We start from the raw sequence: 22005 nt of genomic DNA on the forward strand, positions 1-22005 counted from the left end.
CCTTGATCTTATCTGGTATCCAGTAAACCTGAACTGGATGAGCGGTTACAGACGATAAATGAATGAATATTTTGTGTGCAGCTGTGCTCTTGACTGTAAGGGCTCCTGTGGAAGCCGTCATCCCCAAGCACTGTTTGTCCTTCTGACACCATTTTGTTTTACCAGCCCGAGTGTCTCTTGGCCTTCATTCAGTGCTGCAGCCAGTGGAGTCACAGTCCCTCCTACAGGGGGTTGTTTTCCAGCGGCGCTCAGGTCAGAGCTGAAACATTGGGAACTGCAGCTCTGCTTTCAGATATAACTAATGTTAGCACCGTGTACATTTCATTCTGCCTCAACACATCACAGATGAATTACATACAAATCTAATTAGATAATATAGTATAGATTAACAATAAAAATAACAAATTATTAGACAAATATGAGTCCTAAACGAGCAATGAATACTATGACATTTTGACTGGACATATGATAATGTAATGAGAACGAGACTATTTTTAGACTCTTAGACCAATAAGAGTCTTTCACTTCAAATCCTTTTGTAATTAAAACAATACAGTTATTTTAAACTGGTAATACAGTATTTACAAAATACATGGAGAGATTCTGCTTAGCCATTGTTCAAAATGGCTACTGACAGGCACTGACCTTCCTGATGACAGTTGGCTTAATAAATGTCTGACACAAAAAGGTCTCATCTGATTAAATACAGACACAAAGGATCCACAAATGTCTCCCGGCCCCTGTGCTCCTTATTATGATTTCAGAATGTAGCATTATGCTAGCAGAGGAAAGCTGATTATTGATGAAGGTAAAGGAGCCTGCTGAAAAACTTTAAAATGTTCATGCATTAAACCCTGCAGTATTTAGGGCAGACTGAATTGATATTTGTGTTCGTTCCCAACATTATGACAATATTTTACAGAGACCTGAGTTAATAGTTGTTCACAAATAAGTTTACCTTTTCTACCTGAAGATGGATGGATATTCTAATATTTATTTATTTGTTTGTTGGTTTGTTTGTAAAGGCAGCAGCCCCTAGAGACTTTGGTTAAAGGTTAAAGCTCATTTCTGCTCATTGCAAAACTCAAAATTGTGAAAACATTTTTTATAAATGTGTAATGTTTGTTACAAAAAAAACAAGCAAATATTCACAGTGTCTTCTAAAGTAGAACTTAAAATGTATTGAGAATATATTAATTATTTTAAAAATGGTCTGCTCAATTTATTTTATTAAGATTAAACAGCCTTGGTGAAGATTTACATTTACATTAATAATATTTATGAGAAAAGTTTTAGTTTCCTATAAATTGAAACTCACATTAAAGATTCTTTTAAGTCCCTGAATGAAAGTGTTTATGGCTCATAATAAAATAGGTTTGATACAGAACCTCTGACACCTCCAGGACACTAGGTGTCAGCACAATAACTGATTTATAATGTGAAGTAGAATCATTAGACAAAACGGTGGATGACTCGGTGTGGAGCTGTGTGATGATGTACAGTACCTGTGACACATCACCAAGAGAAACCATTATATGTATACTTACCTGTACTTACTCACCTGCATACGGGTCATGTGAGAGGGAAAAGAGTACTATATCTTGATGCTGAGTTTTACTTACCTGGTTGAATCCATTCTCCACAGAGGGAAGGGAGAACTAGCATCTAGAAGAGGGAAAATATATTAACTAATAAATATTGATATTATGAATGAATGTTAAACATGCCTTGGCCGTAATTGAATCTTGGTAAAGTTGTTAGTTCATTGTTATTTTTATTGTTTATGAAACTTGTGTATCCAAGATACAATAACTTTTACCTCTTAAGGGAATGGTATATTCTAAGGGACGGGGCTACCTATATATATATACCACATAAGGGGAAAAGAGGGAGGACTCTGCTAGACCGTAGCGAGAGAAGCATAACCTAAGTGCATAATAAGACTCAATTGATTTGGTTGTCTTTATCCTTTTTGTCTCTGCTAATAGAGAATTTTGTTTTGTTAATTTTTTTTGTTCACAAGGAGCGCGCGTGTATATATATATTGTAAATAGTAATATAAAATCTGATGTGTAAATAAAGGTGGAAGGGAACCAAAAAAGTCGAACCTCTCGGTGTTATTTCGAGTCAACCTTATATCCTCTCAGGCCTCTCGCCCGACTCTACCCATAGAGAACACCTCCCACCATTTCACTTTGCGATGGTGAAGGGGTGAGCTTTATCACAAATGGTGGCAGTGACTACGAACCTGATGACAGCAACCACATATAGTCCACGACAAGAAACGAGAGAAAGGTACGACACTGAAAAGCAGAGGAGCGTCGTGCAACTCCATTAATTACCACTAGGAGAAGATGGCTCCCAAGAAACCACCAGTCACCCAGACACAGAGCGAAGAAGAGGAATGCGAGTCAACCACCGACAAAGGGAATACATCGGAGATCACCAACTTACAGCAGATGCTCGAAAGCTTTTTCAGTTCTCAACAACAGAGAGATGAAGAACTGCGGAGAGAAGCGACGAAGCAAGAGCAGAGGTGGCGTTCCCTGCAACACCAGTTAGGCCTTCTACAGGAAGAAGTACGGAGGGGCCAAAGTGGAGTACAACAAGACCGGGAAACGGAGCATTCCACAACAGCATCGCACACAAGAATATACAGACCCGCGACTCCGGCAGTAAGTGCACACGACGCGATGGGAGATCAATTAAGGACAACACAGGTAGCGTGGCCAATGCTCCCACAACTTAAAGACGAGGATGACATCGAACATTACTTCATAATGTTTGAGCGGTTAGCGCTAGCGGCTAGATGGCAGAAAACGGATTGGGCTTTTCATCTGGTCCCCTTGCTGGAAGGAAAGGCAAGAGCAGCTTACGTCGCCATGAGCGTTGAAAACATAAATGATTTGAAGCAGTGAAAGAGGCTGTTCTCAGGAAGTTTGAGATTAACCCGGAGACATACAGACAGCGTTTCCGTAAAGGGCACGTATTAAAGAACGAGACGCCAAGGGAACTATTCACGCGGCTCACGGGACTTTATGAGAGATGGATACGTCCAAAAGACAAGACCAAAGAGGACATCGGACAAACCATCATTCTGGAACAGTTCCTGAGCGTAATCAATCCAGACTTGAAGAGCTGGATATTGGAACGCAGCCCGACTTCTGCGGAGCAAGCGGTTGAAATGGCAGAAGCTTTCATCGCGGCACGGCAAGCTGAGGGAGAGTTCCAGCTCGGAAAGTCAACCTTCACCAAACAGCAGACCAGTAAGTTTGAGAGACGTGACTATGGTAGTGGTGTTGAATGTTCAAAGCCAGCCTTTAAAATGCAGTGGCATAAGTCCATTAAAAGCTCAGCTGAAAAACCAAAAATAAGATGTTTTAGCTGTAACCAAACAGGACACAAAAGCTCTGAATGTCAATATCCTCCCACTAGCTCTAACCAACTGTGTTACATCCCTAGAAAAGAAAATCCCTTTAGTACACAGGAATGTAGTGATGAAACCACAGTAACAGTTAAATTGAATGGCAAACAGTTTAGGGCTTTATTAGATACAGGGGCAAGCCAAACTTTAGTCACACAAGCATGTCTTGAAAACTCTCAATATAGCCTTACAGGTACGTTAAAGGTCAGATGCATAAATGGTGATGAGCAGATTTATCCTACAACTGAGGTTAATATATCAATCAAAGGGCAAACCTACCTGGTACGCGTAGGCGTGGTACAAAACGCTCCATATCCCATCATACTAGGCAGAGACATCCCTATTTTGATTGATTTATTGAACTATAAAAATGTAAAAATGGCAGAGGCTATGGTAGTGACCAGGCAAAGCAAAAAAAAATTAGCCAAGGAAACCACAGAACTATTTAAGGAATTGCCATATGCTGCAGAAACTAAAAAAAAGACAAGGAGAGATGTAAGGAAAGCAAAAGTTATGGGAACCAAATGTCTGGAGAAAATAGAACTGCCAGATACAGATAACATTAGTCTACCCATTAACTTTGAACGACTCCAAAATTTAGATGAAACTTTAAAACCACTATTTGAAAAAAGCAAACAATATAGTGACAACACTGATAAAGGTTGCCACTTAGCGATTAAAGATAACAAGCTATATAGAATCACTGATAAAGGTGAGCAACTAGTACTCCCGGTAAGCCTTAGGGAGAAAGTGCTTAAAATGGGACATTCAGATCCCTGGGCAGGCCACTTCGGGCAAGCTAAAACATTCAGCCGCATAGCATACAGATTTTACTGGCCAGGTCAGTATGCCGATGTGATTAAATACTGCAATAATTGCCCGGAATGTCAACTCACTGCAACTCTAAAAAAGTCAGACAAAGTGCCTATGGTGAGCATGCCTATAATAGACATACCATTCTCTCGCATAGCAATGGACGTAGTAGGGCCGTTACCTAGAACAAAAAACGGCAACCGTTACATTTTAGTAATATGCGACTATGCGACAAAATATCCAAAGGCTTTTGCCCTCAAAAACATTAAAACTCATCAAATTGTCAATGCTCTGATACAACTTATTTCAAGAGTAGGGATCCCGAAGGAGATATTGACAGACAGGGGCACAAACTTCACTTCAAAACAGATAAAGCAAGTGTACGATCTATTAGGCATTAAAAGTATTCACACCACACTATATCACCATCAAACTGATGGGTTGACGGAACGTTTCAATAAGACTCTGAAACAAGCTTTACAGAAGGTGACGAACAACAACGGTACAGACTGGGACATGTGGTTACCCTATGTGCTGTTCGCGTATCGTGAAGTACCTCAAGCTTCCACCGGATTTTCCCCATTTGAACTCCTTTACGGAAGACAGGTGAGAGGTCCGATGGATGTCCTGAAAGAAGCTTGGGAAGGTGAGAAGAGTGAACAGAAACTGAACATTTTAACGTATGTCTTGAAGATCAGAGACAAGTTGAGTCAATTGACAAGTACTGTCCATGAAAACATGGAGAAAGCTCAAGAACAGCAAAAACACTGGTATGATAAAGTGGCAAGGAAGAGAGTTCTGCAAGTCGGGCAGAAAGTACTTATTCTACTACCCACCAGTGACACTGGGCTTTTAGCCAAATGGCAGGGGCCATATAAAGTGCAAAGACAAGTCGGAGAAACTACATATGAACTCCACCTGCCTGACAGACAGAAGAAATTTCAGAGCTTCCACATTAACATGTTGAGACCCTGGAAGGAGCCTGAGAATAAGAGTTCGGAGCAGCTATGCATAAGGGCCGTTCATGATGAAGACGAGGTGGCCGAACAGTATTTCCCCACAAGAAACGAAGGTTTCGTTCTTCCAAAGGTGCCCCACTTAACATCACAGCAACAAAAAGAACTACTGCATGTGGTCCCACCTAAGTTTTTCTCAGATGAACCAGGATTAACAGACGTGACCCAGCATAACATCAGACTCATCAAAGATGAGCCGATTAGACAGTTCAACTGCAGAGTTCCAGCACGACGTGTCCCAGAGTTGAAAAAAGAAGTTGAAGCAATGATCAAAATGGGAGTAATAGAACCGTCGAAGAGCGAATGGTGCAGCCCTGTCGTCTTGGTCCCCAAGAAAGACGGAGGCTTACGGTTTTGCATTGACTTTTCAAAGCTAAACGCAGTGTCCGCTTTTGACCCATATCCCATGCCAAGAGCAGATGACCTAATAGAGAGGCTAGGGAAGGCTAAAGTTCTGTCCACGGTGGATTTATGCAAGGGATATTGGCAAGTTCCACTCAGCCAGTCCACTAAAGAACTGACTGCATTTAGAACACCATCAGGACTATACCATTTCCGTACAATGCCATTCGGATTACATGGTGCAGCTGCAACTTCCAGAGGTTAATGGACGACATTCTCAGAGGTACAGAGGACTTCGCGGCAGCTTATATAGATGATGTGGTGATCTACAGTTCATCATGGGAAGAACATCTACAACATCTAGGCATTGTCCTGAGGAAGATCGCAGATGCAGGTCTGACAGCAAACCCAAGCAAATGTCATCTCGCTCGTGAGGAGGTCTCATATCTAGGTTACATCCTGGGCGGGGGTCAAATAAGACCTCAAGTGGACAAAGTAGAGGCTGTGAGGGCAACACCCCAGCCTAATACAAAGAGGAGGGTACATTCATTTTTAGGTCTTGTGGGATGGTACCGCAGGTTCATCCCTAATTTTTCGACTAAAGCAGCAGCACTGACGGATTTAACCAAGAAGGACATGCCTCAAAGGGTTAAATGGACAGAGACCTGTGAGACCTCAAAAATGCATTATGCCAGGAACCAATTTTAGCCAGCCCTGACTTTTCGAAACCTTTTATTGTGCAGACTGATGCATCAGGTACAGGGTTGGGTGCTGTCTTATTACAGGGGGAGGACGATGAGAGAAAACCTATCCTGTATATAAGCAGGAAACTGTTTCCACATGAGACTAACTACTCTACCATCGAGAAGGAGGCTCTCGCTATCAAATGGGCGCTTGACTCTTTAAAGTATTATTTGCTTGGACATGACTTTGTTCTAGAGACAGACCACAAAGCTTTGCAGTGGATCCAGAGAATGAAAGACTCTAATGCTAGAATCACACGATGGTACTTGTCATTACAGCCCTATCGTTTTGCTATAAGGTATAGAAAAGGTTCCCAAAATGTAACAGCTGACTACCTGTCCCGCCGCTGAGAAGGCGTTGAGCTTAAGGAGGGGGGTGTGTGATGATGTACAGTACCTGTGACACATCACCAAGAGAAACCATTATATGTATACTTACCTGTACTTACTCACCTGCATACGGGTCATGTGAGAGGGAAAAGAGTACTATCTCTTGATGCTGAGTTTTACTTACCTGGTTGAATCCATTCTCCACAGAGGGAAGGGAGAACTAGCATCTAGAAGAGGGAAAATATATTAACTAATAAATATTGATATTATGAATGAATGTTAAACATGCCATGGCCGTAATTGAATCTTGGTAAAGTTGTTAGTTCATTGTTATTTTTATTGTTTATGAAACTTGTGTATCCAAGATACAATAACTTTTACCTCTTAAGGGAATGGTATATTCTAAGGGACGGGGCTACCTATATATATACCACATAAGGGGAAAAGAGGGAGGACTCTGCTAGACCGTAGCGAGAGAAGCATAACCTAAGTGCATAATAAGACTCAATTGATTTGGTTGTCTTTATCCTTTTTGTCTCTGCTAATAGAGAATTTTGTTTTGTTAATATTTTTTTGTTCATAAGGAGCGCGCGTGTATATATATTGTATATAGTAATATAAAGTCTGGTGTGTAAATAAAGGTGGAAGGGAACCAATAAAGTCGAACCTCTCGGTGTTATTTCGAGTCAACCTTATATCCTCTCAGGCCTCTCAGGACTCTACCCATAGAGAACACCTCCCACCATTTCACTTTGCGGTGAAGGGGTGAGCTTTATCACAAGCTGATGTAAGAGTCCACAGCTGCTGCATTAATACAACTGCTCTCACTGACAGAGCAGAAATGAAGCTGCTGAATGCTGAGGTGCAAATGAAAGCCTTTTTTTCTGATCTGAAAAGTACATGATTAATATTATAATGTAAAATACTGTACTACAAATATCATCCAGATTCTTCAGCTTCTATCACTGCGTAGGTTCTGTTCACCTCATCAGGTTTAACTGTGAAATACACAATAATACACTGCACATTAGTCTTTGATCAGATGTTATGATACAGTTTAAGTATCACAGTTTAAACTGAGAAACTATTTCAAATCCGAGTTCTTACCTCAGGCTCTGTGGCATTTCACCCCCAGCACAATGGAGGTTATCAAATAAGGAGTCACTGCCATGAGACTACTGAGCACTCTGAGAACTGAGGATGGAGATCCTGAACCAGACAATGAATCACACACACATACAATAAAATAATTGTAAAATAGGTCAGAGTTAACTGTTCAGTGAAAATATAAATAAAGCAGCAGACCTCTGACTGAGACCTTCATGAGACTTTGAGATTTTATGGATGGTCATCTCTCCTGTCGTCTGCTTCTGGAGAAGTACTCCATTTTTATAGAAATCAGTTGGGAGGAGTGAGGAGTTTGTGGAGCGATATAAACAGCGGAGAGTCAGAGAATATCCCTCAGACACAGAGTGGACAGAACTCGCCAGAATCACAGCACCACCTGCAGGATAGAAACAGGAGTAAATAAAGTGTTACTGTGGGAAAGAGCTTAACTGCATTTGAAATGTTATTAAATAATTACTATCTTTTATATTTCTCATCACTCCTCTGTATTGAGCCCCTATTATTGATGAGAATAGTGGAGACTCACTGTGCACTGTGATGTTGACAGGATCACTGCTCTCTCCAGATTCAGACTGACACCAGTAAACTCCAGTGTCTGATGTGGAGAGGGAGCTGATATTGCAGGTAAACCCTGGAACTGAAGAACAGTTGGACACATTCCCACTGTGTGTGTATCGTCTCACTCTCCATCCAGCAGAGTCTCTGTGTCCCTCACAGCTCAGTGAGAGAGAGTCAGTGCTGAAGTGTTGAGTTCTGCTGGGACTGATGATCAGAGACACTGGAGGAGAGTTACCTGAAAATACACAGAAGACGGATGTGTATCACGTTGCTGAATACTAACATAATGCTTCAGAAACACACTGTCCACAGAAAGAACTGGTTTAATGAATAAAACACACTGAGGAGGAAGATACACTTGTGTTTAAATGATATTTCACACTTCCAGTGCATATGTCTCCTTCAGATTCAAACACAGATCAAGTATTTTGACTTTGTATTAATAAATATGAACAGAATAGTATTGAGCTCTAAGGCACTGGACAGAGCTCTGAGCCTCAGTTCTTCAGCTCTTCTGTTATGGAGCAGTTGGACACATGCAGGATTTCTCTGAGCATATTTATAAGTACAAAGTCAAAGACATTATTTGTGTGTATGTGAAGTGGATATATTCACTGGAGGTAAATGAAATGAGAAAAACAAATATGTCTGAGAGCTTGTGTCCCTTCACAGTAGACACAGGCAAAGAGTGTGAGCAGCTCTTTTTAAATCTAAGTGAAAATAAACACACTGCCTCTACAAAGAACACACATACACACATTTTAATGCACAGTTAATTATTAATTCTATATTTGCAGAAATTTACAATATAAACTGTGTCCTGAGCAATGTGTTTAGACTCAGTGTCGTATTAAAGTCTGTTTCCTGTAGAGGACATAAACTCATTTTCACTGTAAAAATCAACAGAAGTGTAGTGAGACTGTTCTGACTGTATATTCTTCACTGGCTCTAGTTCCTCACCAGTGATCCATAGCGGCTGTGGACTGCTGTACTGTGTGTGAAAGGCTGGTTCTCCTCTCTCTGCTCCACACACATAAACTCCTGTGTGATACAGAGCAGCAGGACTGAGAGTGTAGGAGCCTCCAGCTCCTCTTCTGCTGTCTGACAGGAGCTCTACAGAATACACCACTTTACCATGAACATCTGTAATCTGGGTTAAACCTTGTCTGTAGGGAACAGCTCTGTACCAGCTGAACGTCCAGCCTTTAGAGGAGATATTAACCTCACAGCTTAGAGTCACTGAGTCTCTTTCAGTCAGCCACCTCTGTGGAGACACATTCAATACTGCCTGGGCTTCACCTGACACAGACGACATGGAGAATAGAACAGACACAAACACGTTTATACAGAGGGAGAAGATTATTACATACAGTATAATTAACAAGAAAACACACCTCAAACCCACAGACTCACCAGACACAGTCAGTGTAACAGCATCACTGATCTCTGACTTCTGAGAGTCACTTTTCCTCTCCCCTCTGCAGGTGTATTTACCGCTGTTAGACTCTGTAACAGAGCGGACTGTAATCTCCTGTGATCTACTGAACTGCTTTAGTTCATTATTATCTTTAAACCAGATGTAATTCCACTCAGTGTCTCCTCCTGCCTCTATGTCACATCTCAGAGTGACACTCTCTCCTTTAAACACATGTACATCAGGCTTTATACTGGACACCACAGCTGTAGGACGCTCTGAAAACAGAGAGCTTATATTATGAATTTACCTTATAATAATGAATGATATTTACTGAAACATTAGTTAATCAGAACTGAAATATTTACTAGTGAATATGTTAAGAGTAAATTTTTCATTAAACGTTTCATAACATCAGTTTAAAAATCTTCCTGGATTTATGCACCCCAAATAGTTTTAGTCTTGAACAAACAATTCTTCAAAAATGAGCACAGCTCTCCACAGAATTAACCAATGAGAGGTTTTTAGTGGAAACACAACTGGCTTTTTACACAGAACCCTATTATTTACATGTACATTGATGAGTGAAAATATAGGTTTTTATAAATTCTGTTCCTCAAGTTAAAAGCTACCGTATTTTCACTGAAGTCAAGCCAGCCCCCACTTGGAAAAGCTTGGTCAAGCCAGCCCCCACTTAGATTTGGTGGAACGTCGTATTCTGAACATTACGGTAATAGCGTGCAGAGGAACAAATTTCCAGATAAAAGCCAAAAGTCAATGACAGGAAATGTATGTAATAAATAAATAATTTTCTAAACAAATAATAAATGGATAAACAACAAATATTTGCTATTTTGTGGAAATGATGAAGATTTTAGGACATGACTCTCAAGTCACTCTGATGTGCCATTTAAAAAAAAGGCCCTTTGTGTAGTCCTATGTCTGTAAATTTAATTTCTAAATTTATATAATTATTAAAAGAAAACCTTTAGTTTGCACAGAACAATTTCACTTCATAATCATAGTACAACACCTGATTATGTCACTCACTTAATATGAAGTCATTCTGATGTGTCATTTCAAAATAAAAGCCCTTTGAATTGTCCCATTTCTGTAAATTTAATTTCAAATTTACATAATTATTAAAAAGAAACCTTTAGTTTGCACATAACAATTTCACTTCATAATCATAGTACAACACCTGATTATGTCACTCACTTAATATGAAGTCATTCTGATGTGTCATTTCAAAATAAAAGCCCTTTGAATTGTCACATTTCTGTAAATTTATTTTCCGAATTTAAATAATTTTTAAAAAGAAACCTTTAGTTTGCACATAACAATTTCACTTCATAATCATAGTACAACACCTGATTATGTCACTCACTTAATATGAAGTCATTCTGATGTGTCATTTCAAAATAAAAGCCCTTTGAATTGTCCCATTTCTGTAAATTTATTTCCAAATTTACATAATTATTAAAAGTGAACTATTAGTTTGCACAGAACAATTTCACTTCATAATCATAGTACCACATCTGATTATGTCACTCACTGAATATCAAGTCATTCTGATGTGTCATTTCAAAATAAAAGCCCTTTGAATTGTCACATTTCTGTAAATTTATTTTCCGAATTTAAATAATTTTTAAAAACAAACCTTTAGTTTGCACAGAACAATTTCACTTCATAATCATAGTACCACACCTGATTATGTCACTCATTAAATATTAAGTCATTCTGATGTGTCATTTCAAAATAAAGGCCCTTTGAATTGTCCTATGTCTGTAAATTTATTTTCAAATTTACATAATTATTAAAAGTGAACTATTAGTTTGCACAGAATATTTTCACTTCATAATCATAGTAGTCATGTTCCTATTTTACCTTAGTGAAATAATTGTACACTATTAAAAATAAAGCTGCTGTCAGAGGTTCACTGTCACGCCCTCGTCCTGTCATGCCCGTTTTCCTCGCAGTCGCCTTTAGTTTCCCAGTCGTGTTGTTTCTTCCTTTTTCATAGTCATGTGGTGTTGTTTCTCTCCCACTTCAGTTCAGGTTGTTTTTGTTTCCTAGTCGTTTCATTTTGTTTCCAAAGTCATGTCGGTTTGTGTAATTCTCATTTGTAGTCATGTCATTTCGTTTTTCTCCCCAAGCCTTGTCATTTCTTTCCTCTAAGTATCATTGTTTTGCCTCCAGTGTATCCATGTCTTGTTTCTTAGTTCAGTCTGTCTCTGTCGTTTTCCTCGTTTCATTTCATATGTCTAGTTGTTTCTGTAGTTGCCAATCTTTGTTTTGTTATATCTTTTGTTTCATTAACATTACTGTGTTTTAGCAAGTGTGTCCGCCTCCGTCAGTCCGCCCCGCTAATCATAACAGAATGACCAATCACTATAAGGATGCAGCTAACACAGACAATCCTTTTGCGAGGTGTGCTATTCGCCGGACGCCATTCCGTATAGGCCCGTAAGGGTATGTTTTAAAGGCGGCTTCGGAATGGAGTAGCCGGCTCCAGCTCATGCCCCCTGCCTCTGTGGACATCGTCGCAGGGCCTCCTGTCTCCGTGGACGTCGTCGCAGGGCCCCCTGCCTCCGTGGACGTCGTCGCAGGGCCCCCTGCCTCCGTGGACGTCGTCGCAGGGCCCTCTGCTTCCAAGGACGTCGCTGCACTCCCTCCTGATCTCCAGGAGAAGCTTACAAGCCTCTTGGCACGTCTGGAGGTCTCCATGAAGGCGGCACCCGCCGCTCCTGTCTCCGTGAAGGCGGCACCCGCCGCTCCTGTCTCCGTGAAGGCAGCACCCGCAGCTCCTGTCTCTGTGATGGCGGCACCCGCCGCTCCTGTCTCCGTGAAGGCTGCACCCGCAGTTCCTGTCTCTGTGAAGGCGGCACCAGCCGCTCCTGTCTCTGGACACGGGACAGGACAGGAGGCTGACAAAGGGGGGCTACAGGAGAAGAGACTTGGGACAAGACAGAGGACAGAAACGGGACAAGACAGAACTAGAGACAGGTGATGAAATACTGGAATGAAGAGGGGGACGGACTGGAGACAAAACTGGAGAGCAGACGGGACTGAACGGGTGACTGAAAAAAGGGAAAAGGAGACAGGACTTGAGACTGGAAAGGACTAGACAGGACGGGAGTGGACACATGAGACTGGACCGGAGCAGGAAACTGGACAGGGTGCTTGACATGGATAGGACAATGGATGGGAACAGGGATTGGACGAGACTAGGAACTGGAGTCGGGACAGAAGCAGGTGACTGAACAGGTTTAGGGACAGAAGACTGGACATGGGCAGGTGACAGGACAGGAGACTGGAATGGAGACAGAACATATGGAAGAACTGGGTAATGGGACTGGACAGGAGCAGAGACTGGTGACGAGACAGGGGACATAACTGAGGACAGGACAGAACCAGAGACAGAAGATTGGACAGGAGCAGGTGACAGGACAGTAGACTGGAAGGGAGACAAGACAAGTGACTGAACAGGGGACAGGACATTTGATTGAACACTGGATGGATATGGGGACTGGACATGAGGCAGGACAGGTGACGGGACTGGGTGTTGGGAATGGACAGGAGACTGGACTTGAGACAGGACAAAGGGTTGAAATGGAGACTGGACTGGAGACAAGACAGGAGAAAAGACAGGTGATAAGACATTAGACTGAAATGTGGACTGGACTGGATTAACAGGGGACTGGATAAGACTTGGCAGGGGAACAGGGACCAGGACGTTTACCGGGATTGAACACGAACAGGAACAGACATGGGAATCAAAACAACTGGGGGATGGAGACCTCCAGACGTGCCAAGAGGCTTGTAAGCTTCTCCTGGAGATCAGGAGGGAGTGCAGCGACGTCCTTGGAAGCAGAGGGCCCTGCGACGACATCCACGGAGGCAGGGGGCCCTGCGACGACGTCCACGGAGACAGGAGGCCCTGCGACGATGTCCACGGAGGCAGGGGGCCCTGCGACGACGTCCACGGAGGCAGGGGGCCCTGCGACGACGTCCACGGAGACAGGAGGCCCTGCGACGATGTCCACAGAGGCAGGGGGCATGAGCTGGAGCCGGCTACTCCATTCCGAAGCCGCCTTTAAAACATACCCTTACGGGCCTATACGGAATGGCGTCCGGCGAATAGCACACCTCGCAAAAGGATTGTCTGTGTTAGCTGCATCCTTATAGTGATTGGTCATTCTGTTATGATTAGCGGGGCGGACTGACGGAGGCGGACACACTTGCTAAAACACAGTAATGTTAATGAAACAAAAGATATAACAAAACAAAGATTGGCAACTACAGAAACAACTAGACATATGAAATGAAATGAGGAAAACGACAGAGACAGACCGAACTAAGAAACAAGACATGGATACACTGGAGGCAAAACAATGATACTTAGAGGAAAGAAATGACAAGGCTTGGGGAGAAAAACGAAATGACATGACTACAAATGAGAATTACACAAACCGACATGACTTTGGAAACAAAATGAAACGACTAGGAAACAAAAACAACCTGAACTGAAGTGGGAGAGAAACAACACCACATGACTATGAAAAAGGAAGAAACAACACGACTGGGAAACTAAAGGCGACTGCGAGGAAAACGGGCATGACAGGACGAGGGCGTGACAGTGAACCTCTGACAGCAGCTTTATTTTTAATAGTGTACAATCATTTCACTAAGGTAAAATAGGAACATGACTACTATGATTATGAAGTGAAAATATTCTGTGCAAACTAATAGTTCACTTTTAATAATTATGTAAATTTGAAAATAAATTTACAGACATAGGACAATTCAAAGGGCCTTTATTTTGAAATGACACATCAGAATGACTTAATATTTAATGAGTGACATAATCAGGTGTGGTACTATGATTATGAAGTGAAATTATTCTGTGCAAACTAAAGGTTTCCTTTTAATAATTATGTAAACTTTTAATTAAATTTACAGAAATGTGACAATTCAAAGGGCTTTTATTTTGAAATGACACATCAGAATGACTTGATATTCAGTGAGTGACATAATCAGATGTGGTACTATGATTATGAAGTGAAATTGTTTTGTGCAAACTAATAGTTCACTTTTAATAATTATGTAAATTTGGAAATAAATTTACAGAAATGGGACAATTCAAAGGGCTTTTATTTTGAAATGACACATCAGAATGACTTCATATTAAGTGAGTGACATAATCAGATGTGGTACTATGATTATGAAGTGAAATTAATCTGTGCAAACTAAAGGTTTTCTTTTAATAATTATGTAAATTTGAAATTAAATTCACAGAAATGGGACAATTCAAAGGGCTTTTATTTTGAAATGACACATCAAAATGACTTCATATTAAGTGAGTGACATAATCAGGTGTTGTACTATGATTATGAAGTGAAATTGTTATGTGCAAACTAAAGGTTTCTTTTTAATAATTATGTAAATTTGAAATTAAATTTACAGAAATGGGACAATTCAAAGGGCTTTTATTTTGAAATGACACATCAGAATGACTTCATATTAAGTGAGTGACATAATCAGGTGTTGTACTATGATTATGAAGTGAAATTGTTTTGTGCAAACTAATAGTTCACTTTTAATAATTATGTAAATTTGGAAATAAATTTACAGAAATGGGACAATTCAAAGGGCTTTTATTTTGAAATGACACATCAGAATGACTTCATATTAAGTGAGTGACATAATCAGATGTGGTACTATGATTATGAAGTGAAATTAATCTGTGCAAACTAAAGGTTTTCTTTTAATAATTATGTAAATTTGAAATTAAATTCACAGAAATGGGACAATTCAAAGGGCTTTTATTTTGAAATGACACATCAGAATGACTTCATATTAAGTGAGTGACATAATCAGGTGTTGTACTATGATTATGAAGTGAAATTGTTATGTGCAAACTAATAGTTCACTTTTAATAATTATGTAAATTTGGAAATAAATTTACAGAAATGTGACAATTCAAAGGGCTTTTATTTTGAAATGACACATCAGAATGACTTGATATTAAGTGAGTGACATAATCAGGTGTTGTACTATGATTATGAAGTGAAATTGTTCTGTGCAAACTAAAGGTTTCTTTTTAATAATTATTTAAATTTCGAAATAAATTTACAGAAATGTGACAATTCAAAGGGCTTTTATTTTGAAATGACACATCAGAATGACTTGATATTCAGTGAGTGACATAATCAGATGTGGTACTATGATTATGAAGTGAAATTGTTCTGTGCAAACTAATAGTTCACTTTTAATAATTATGTAAATTTGGAAATAAATTTACAGAAATGTGACAATTCAAAGGGCTTTTATTTTGAAATGACACATCAGAATGACTTCATATTAAGTGAGTGACATAATCAGATGTGGTACTATGATTATGAAGTGAAATTGTTCTGTGCAAACTAATAGTTCACTTTTAAAAATTATTTAAATTCGGAAAATAAATTTACAGAAATGTGACAATTCAAAGGGCTTTTATTTTGAAATGACACATCAGAATGACTTGATATTCAGTGAGTGACATAATCAGATGTGGTACTATGATTATGAAGTGAAATTGTTCTGTGCAAACTAAAGGTTTTCTTTTAATAATTATATAAATTTAGAAATTAAATTTACAGACATAGGACTACACAAAGGGCCTTTTTTTTAAATGGCACATCAGAGTGACTTGAGAGTCATGTCCTAAAATCTTCATCATTTCCACAAAATAGCAAATATTTGTTGTTTATCCATTTATTATTTGTTTAGAAAATTATTTATTTATTACATACATTTCCTGTCATTGACTCTTGGCTTTTATCTGGAAATTTGTTCCTCTGCACGCTATTACCGTAATGTTCAGAATACGACGTTCCACCAAATCTAAGTGGGGGCTGGCTTGACCAAGCTTTTCCAAGTGGGGGCTGGCTTGACTTCAGTGTATTTTCCGCACTATAAGGCGCACCGGATTATAAGGCGCACCTTCATTGAATGACCTATTTTAAAACTTTGTCCATATATAAGGCGCACCGGATTATAAGGCGCATACAATAGACGCTACAGTAGAGGCTGGGGGTTACGTTATGCATCAATTAGATGGAGCTGCGCTAAAGGGAATGTCAACAAAACAGTCAGATAGGTCAGTTCAACTTTATTAATAGATTACAACCCAGCGTAGTTTAAGGTAAAACATGTAGTGCAATGTTAATATACCCCACATAGTGGGGGGAGGTAACTTTTCCTCGATTCAATAATAATAATAATCACAATATAGTAACACTCGAAATAGTGCAAAGCGATAACAATATATCAATAACTCAACGTTGCTCAAACGTTAAAATCACACAACACACAAAATAAACACGTAAAGCTCACTTTACTAAGTTATTCCTCTATTCCCGTGTTCTTCTGCGTGACTGATCGCCTTGAGTTTAAACTCTGCGTCATATGCGTGTCTCTTAATAGGAGCCATTTTGGGGTCTTTACATAAAAAACAAATGGAAATGAAATATATACCGGTATATATCCAGCATGCACCGCGCGCGGAAGAAAATGAAGTAGGCGGCTGCTTACCGTAGTTGCGAGACCTGGCTCAATATTGGTCCATATATAAGGCGCACCGGATTATAAGGCGCACTGTCGGCTTTTGAGATAATTTGAGTTTTTTAGGTGCGCCTTATAGTGCGGAAAATACGGTAAATGAATACTTTGTTTTTGGTGGGAAGCAGATTATGTTTTTTATGAACATATTAATTAATGTTTAGGAAAAGACAATTAGATTGACTGAAAAGCTGACTAAAAACAACTGAAATTTTGTTATATGTTACAGTTAAATAAATAAAAAAAAGAGTAAATTCTTGAGTCAATATGAAATATTATTTATTCTTTCTTCCTTGTTATTTCACATCCCTGGTTTTACTAAAAGCATATTGCACAGTACCAGTTCCCAGATGTTTTTCTTTCTGTATTGTGTCTGTCTGTTTCTTAAATATGTTCATTTGTTTCATCTCACAAACATATATCACCCCACTCCCTGAACTTCACAGATAAATATGTGACGCTGTGGAAGGAAGATGTGTTATGAATTCTGAATAATGTTGACTATTTGTGTGTGTAGTGATGTAAATATAAATCATTACATGTTCAGTCCTAATAGCAATAAATATCATCACTTAGTGAAAGTCTCTTACTCACCAGTGACATTTACCCAGAGTGCATCACTGTAGTGTGTGTAGTAGACTGGGTCTCCTCTGCCAGCTCTGCACCTGTACTGACCTCCATTAGAGTCATTAACTGAGCTGATGGTGTAGATGGAGGAGCTGGTTCTGATCTCAGAGCTCTGTGGGGGTATAACCCAGTAGAACATCCATCCAGCAGACTGACCCAGTGTACAGTACAGAGTCACTGTCTTTCCTGTCAGTACATGTCTTTTAGGGCTTGAAGTGAGTGTAGGTGGAGCTTTTACTGCTATAACAAAAAATAGTGTGATATTTGAATTAATGTCTTTTTATTTGGAAATTACTCTCTCTCGTTGGTTTAAAGTTTAAGAGTAAAACACATAGCAGACTTTACACACTGTAGTGAGTCTCAGAAGCATTACAAATGATGCAAATGTTGCTACCTTTATTATTTTTAGCATTTTTTAAACACTGTAGTTTACAAAGTGTATATAAACATGAGAACATTTAGACTGTTTTCTGTGTGTGAATATAAGCTCACTGTCCTCTCAGTTAATCTTCCCTCCAGTAAATCTCCCATCCACTCAAATGTGGCAGCTCACAGTCAGAGTAAATATTTAAATAATAAAATCTAAACTTCTTAAAATGTGTTGTACCCGATAAACCACCAAAACTGTCCCCATCAGATAAACAACACTTAATACTTTATCTACACTCCTTAATTAAATCAGGTAAAACCTTACCTTACCTATAAATCCTGCATTTATAATGTGCTATATGGCATATATAATCACTGTATAATTACTTATTAAATATAAATACCTACATTCATAGCACCTTACAAGGTATGAGCATGCCCCGGTCAACTGTCATACACCAGACACACACACACACAAAACTACATCCCCCACTCACATAACACACAATGACACATAACCCCAAAACAACCCCTAAAGCTACGAACATGAGAGGCCCTGCTGCTACATTGTGTACAATGTTCTTATAAATGGAGATTATATTACATTATTACACCTGCCTTTTTGAAGTCACACACTTCTGTTTATGATCATTACACAAGAGTATAACAGTCATTATAAGATACTGTATATAATGCATTATGAATACAGTTTTACTGGAAGTGTTAAAAATCCATTCTTCTGCTGTGAACTATGGGTCTGAAAGGAAGTGTACATTTAAGAATCAGCCCCCTCCCCTCATCACTGAATCCACAATAATCTCCTTCAGCTATAACAGAAACATGAATAGATTTATAGTGAATTTCTAAATTAATAACACTTATAATAGAAATAATGTAATAAAGGTGACACACTCACCTGATACAGTCAGTGGAACAGAGTCACTGGTGTGTGTGTATATTCGGCCTGATGCTCGTGTTCCTTTACAGGTATAAACACCACCATGAGACTGAGCAACAGAACTGATGATGTATTCCTTCTGAGAACTGGGAAGAGGACTTTTATTCTTGTACCACACATAACTCCAGTCACCTCCACTTTGTATGTCACATGTCAGAGTGACTCTCTCTCTGATGAACACACTCTGATTTGGCTGGACCTTCACTGTAGGCCTTGGTCTCACTGTTCAAAGATCACAAATGTTTATTGTCACAAAATTTTCTATCTCCATTTTTGATGCTTCTCAATTTCTGACTGTATCTGAAAATATCTGCTGTGATTTTTCTGTGAAAGAATTTCTAAAGAAACAAACCAAAAATGGCCAAACTTATAATTATCAATAGCATTCTGAAAAGCTAGAAATACAAAGCTTTGGGAGCTCTTTAGTCAGGGAGAATTTCATTGGTGTTGATGATGAACAGACTGGAGACAGAGTTCTACAGAAAACTTACACACATTTTATTTAAAGTTACTTTTTATTAAAAGTTACTTATTACTTTTTAACAACACAACACTGTGGCCTGAGCAACATGACAAGATAAAATATCATGTTTAAGTCTGCTTCCTGCAAATGATGTTAATGCATTTTCCAAATAAATAAATATATTTACACTGTTATTACATACATCATAATTAGAAAAAAAATACACCTCAAACCCACAGACTCACCAGACACAGTCAGTGTAACAGCAGCACTGATCTCTGACTTCTGAGAGTCACTTTTCCTCTCCCCTCTGCAGGTGTATTTACCGCTGTTAGACTCTGTAACAGAGCGGACTGTAATCTCCTGTGATCTACTGAACTGCTTTAGTTCATTATTATCTTTAAACCAGATGTAATTCCACTCAGTGTCTCCTCCTGCCTGTACGACACATGTCAGAGCAACAGAGTCTCCTTAAAACACATGTTGATCGGGCGCTATGAACAACACAGGTTTAGGACTCACTGTATTAAAAAAAACAAAAGTTGTAATTAGTGTTAAATGTTGTGCTATAAAGTTGTAATAATACATGATTTAACTGATTATATTATCTTAAACATATTTTATTTTATTTTTCTTCCAAGTATACATCAAATCCTAAAACAAGAAGTAAACAACTAAAAAAGTACAGTGACAACACTGCTATAAAGACCTAAAAAAGAACAGACTCATGAGGTCAAGTTTAAGTCTGAGGGTGACAGGCACATCAAGCATAAAAACCATTTTCTTGAGTGAAACTTGAGTAAAAGTCCCATTTCTTCACATTCATTCCCCCTGTCTCTTTTGTATGGAAGATGTATGGAATAGGTCAGCATTTCCATAGAATGTATATAAATAACAATTTTGAAATTAAAAGATCTACTCTTGAGAGATAGACCTTCAGGGGCTGTTCCAAGATACACAGAACAACACCTGAATGACACCTCCACATTAAGACCCATCATATTGGAAACTAATCTCTTGATGAATGAATTGGCTTCTGTCTAATAACTGTCCTGGTGTGTGAGTGAATGAATGTCTGTATGTGTGAGTGAATGTGTGTGCGCCCAGATATCGATTGGCACTCTGTCCTTGGTGAAATCCTAGTGCCCGATGCAGTCCTCCAGGTGGACGGTCGTTCCTGGTCGAGAGTATGCTGTGCGCGTTTGGCTGCCGCTTCTCGCCAGTGTGTGTGGATTGAGTGTTCTGAGCAGTGTGGATTGTAAAGCGTCCTTGGGTGTCTAGAAATGTGCTATATAAGTGTAACAATAGATAGATAGAATCTCCCCTTCTCATCCCCAAAAGTGCTGAATTGTTGGACAGCTCCAAACTGTATGGGCATGATCTACAGCTATTGCCCCGCACTCCCTCCAACAGGGAAAGTGAGATCTGGTTAACCTGAATTAAGTTTGGAAGTAATAACAAATCTGATTAGACTCTTCCAACAGAAGTCCCTCCAGGTCTATGACTTATTATACGAACACTGGGTTTCCCATACTTGTGACCACATGTCCTCTGAAATCTCCACCTGCAGCAATATCTTATGTAATTAGTAGAATTTTTATTCATTAAACAAATACATTTGTACAGTTTGACAATAACCCCTTTATTCCCTTCGCCCTCAGATGCGTAAATAGAAATTTGGATCAGTGGCTTTAACATTTTTCCATAAATAAGCGGTGAACCTGTAAATATCTGCAGAAGTCCTGTTTACCAAGGTCAAATGAGTGACATAATTTTGAAAAGTATTAAATTCAGTCCATTTGACACAATTTTACAGAGGGCAGTGATGCCACGTAAAATAATTGTTTGTATTTATAATCATGTAGAGCTGGTATTAAATGTGAATCATAAACTGGCCAACTGTTGAACTTCTCTTTAAAGCCCAATTTTCCACCTTTATATTTAAGAGAGAAACTGTAGTAAATGTTTTGTTTACGGTGAGAGGCAGAGCCATTAGTTTTAGTTTATTTATAAAATTAGACTTTCCTGTTGGATTAAAGCTTAAGGAAACACAAGAAGCTTTATTTAAAGTCAAACAAAAACAACTGAAAATTACTTACACTTAACAGTCAAATAAATTATATCAGAGCTGCTGCAGTAAATCTTTAAATCTAGGAGAAACCTATGTGATGTAAATATAAATCATTACATGTTCTGTCCTAATGACAATAAATAT

The 22005-nt window shown here is 39.2% G+C and overlaps 1 protein-coding gene across 1 annotated transcript; it reads right to left on the reverse strand.

Moving 5' to 3' along the window:
- Nucleotides 1–7531: 7531 nt before the first annotated feature.
- LOC136666267 (leukocyte immunoglobulin-like receptor subfamily A member 3) lies at nt 7532–21336 on the reverse strand. Its single transcript, XM_066644365.1, has 10 exons — nt 21325–21336; nt 20036–20228; nt 19286–19549; nt 17968–18240; nt 9768–10046; nt 9315–9653; nt 8323–8589; nt 7974–8172; nt 7776–7877; nt 7532–7666 (listed from the first exon to the last, which is right to left on the reverse strand). Exons 1-9 carry the CDS (start codon nt 21334–21336, stop codon nt 7844–7846), a joined length of 1860 nt encoding a protein of 619 aa, XP_066500462.1. The 3' UTR covers nt 7532–7666; nt 7776–7843.
- Nucleotides 21337–22005: the final 669 nt, after the last annotated feature.

Source organism: Hoplias malabaricus, chromosome 14 (assembly GCF_029633855.1).
Source record: "Hoplias malabaricus isolate fHopMal1 chromosome 14, fHopMal1.hap1, whole genome shotgun sequence".
NCBI lineage: Eukaryota > Metazoa > Chordata > Actinopteri > Characiformes > Erythrinidae > Hoplias > Hoplias malabaricus.

Coding starts and splice junctions, on each gene's coding strand:
- LOC136666267 (XM_066644365.1), bottom strand. Junction 9,654..9,767: donor TGTTACACTGACTGTGTCTG/GTGAGTCTGTGG, acceptor CGTCTGTGTCAG/GTGAAGCCCAGGCAGTATTG. Junction 8,173..8,322: donor TGTCAACATCACAGTGCACA/GTGAGTCTCCAC, acceptor TCTATCCTGCAG/GTGGTGCTGTGATTCTGGCG.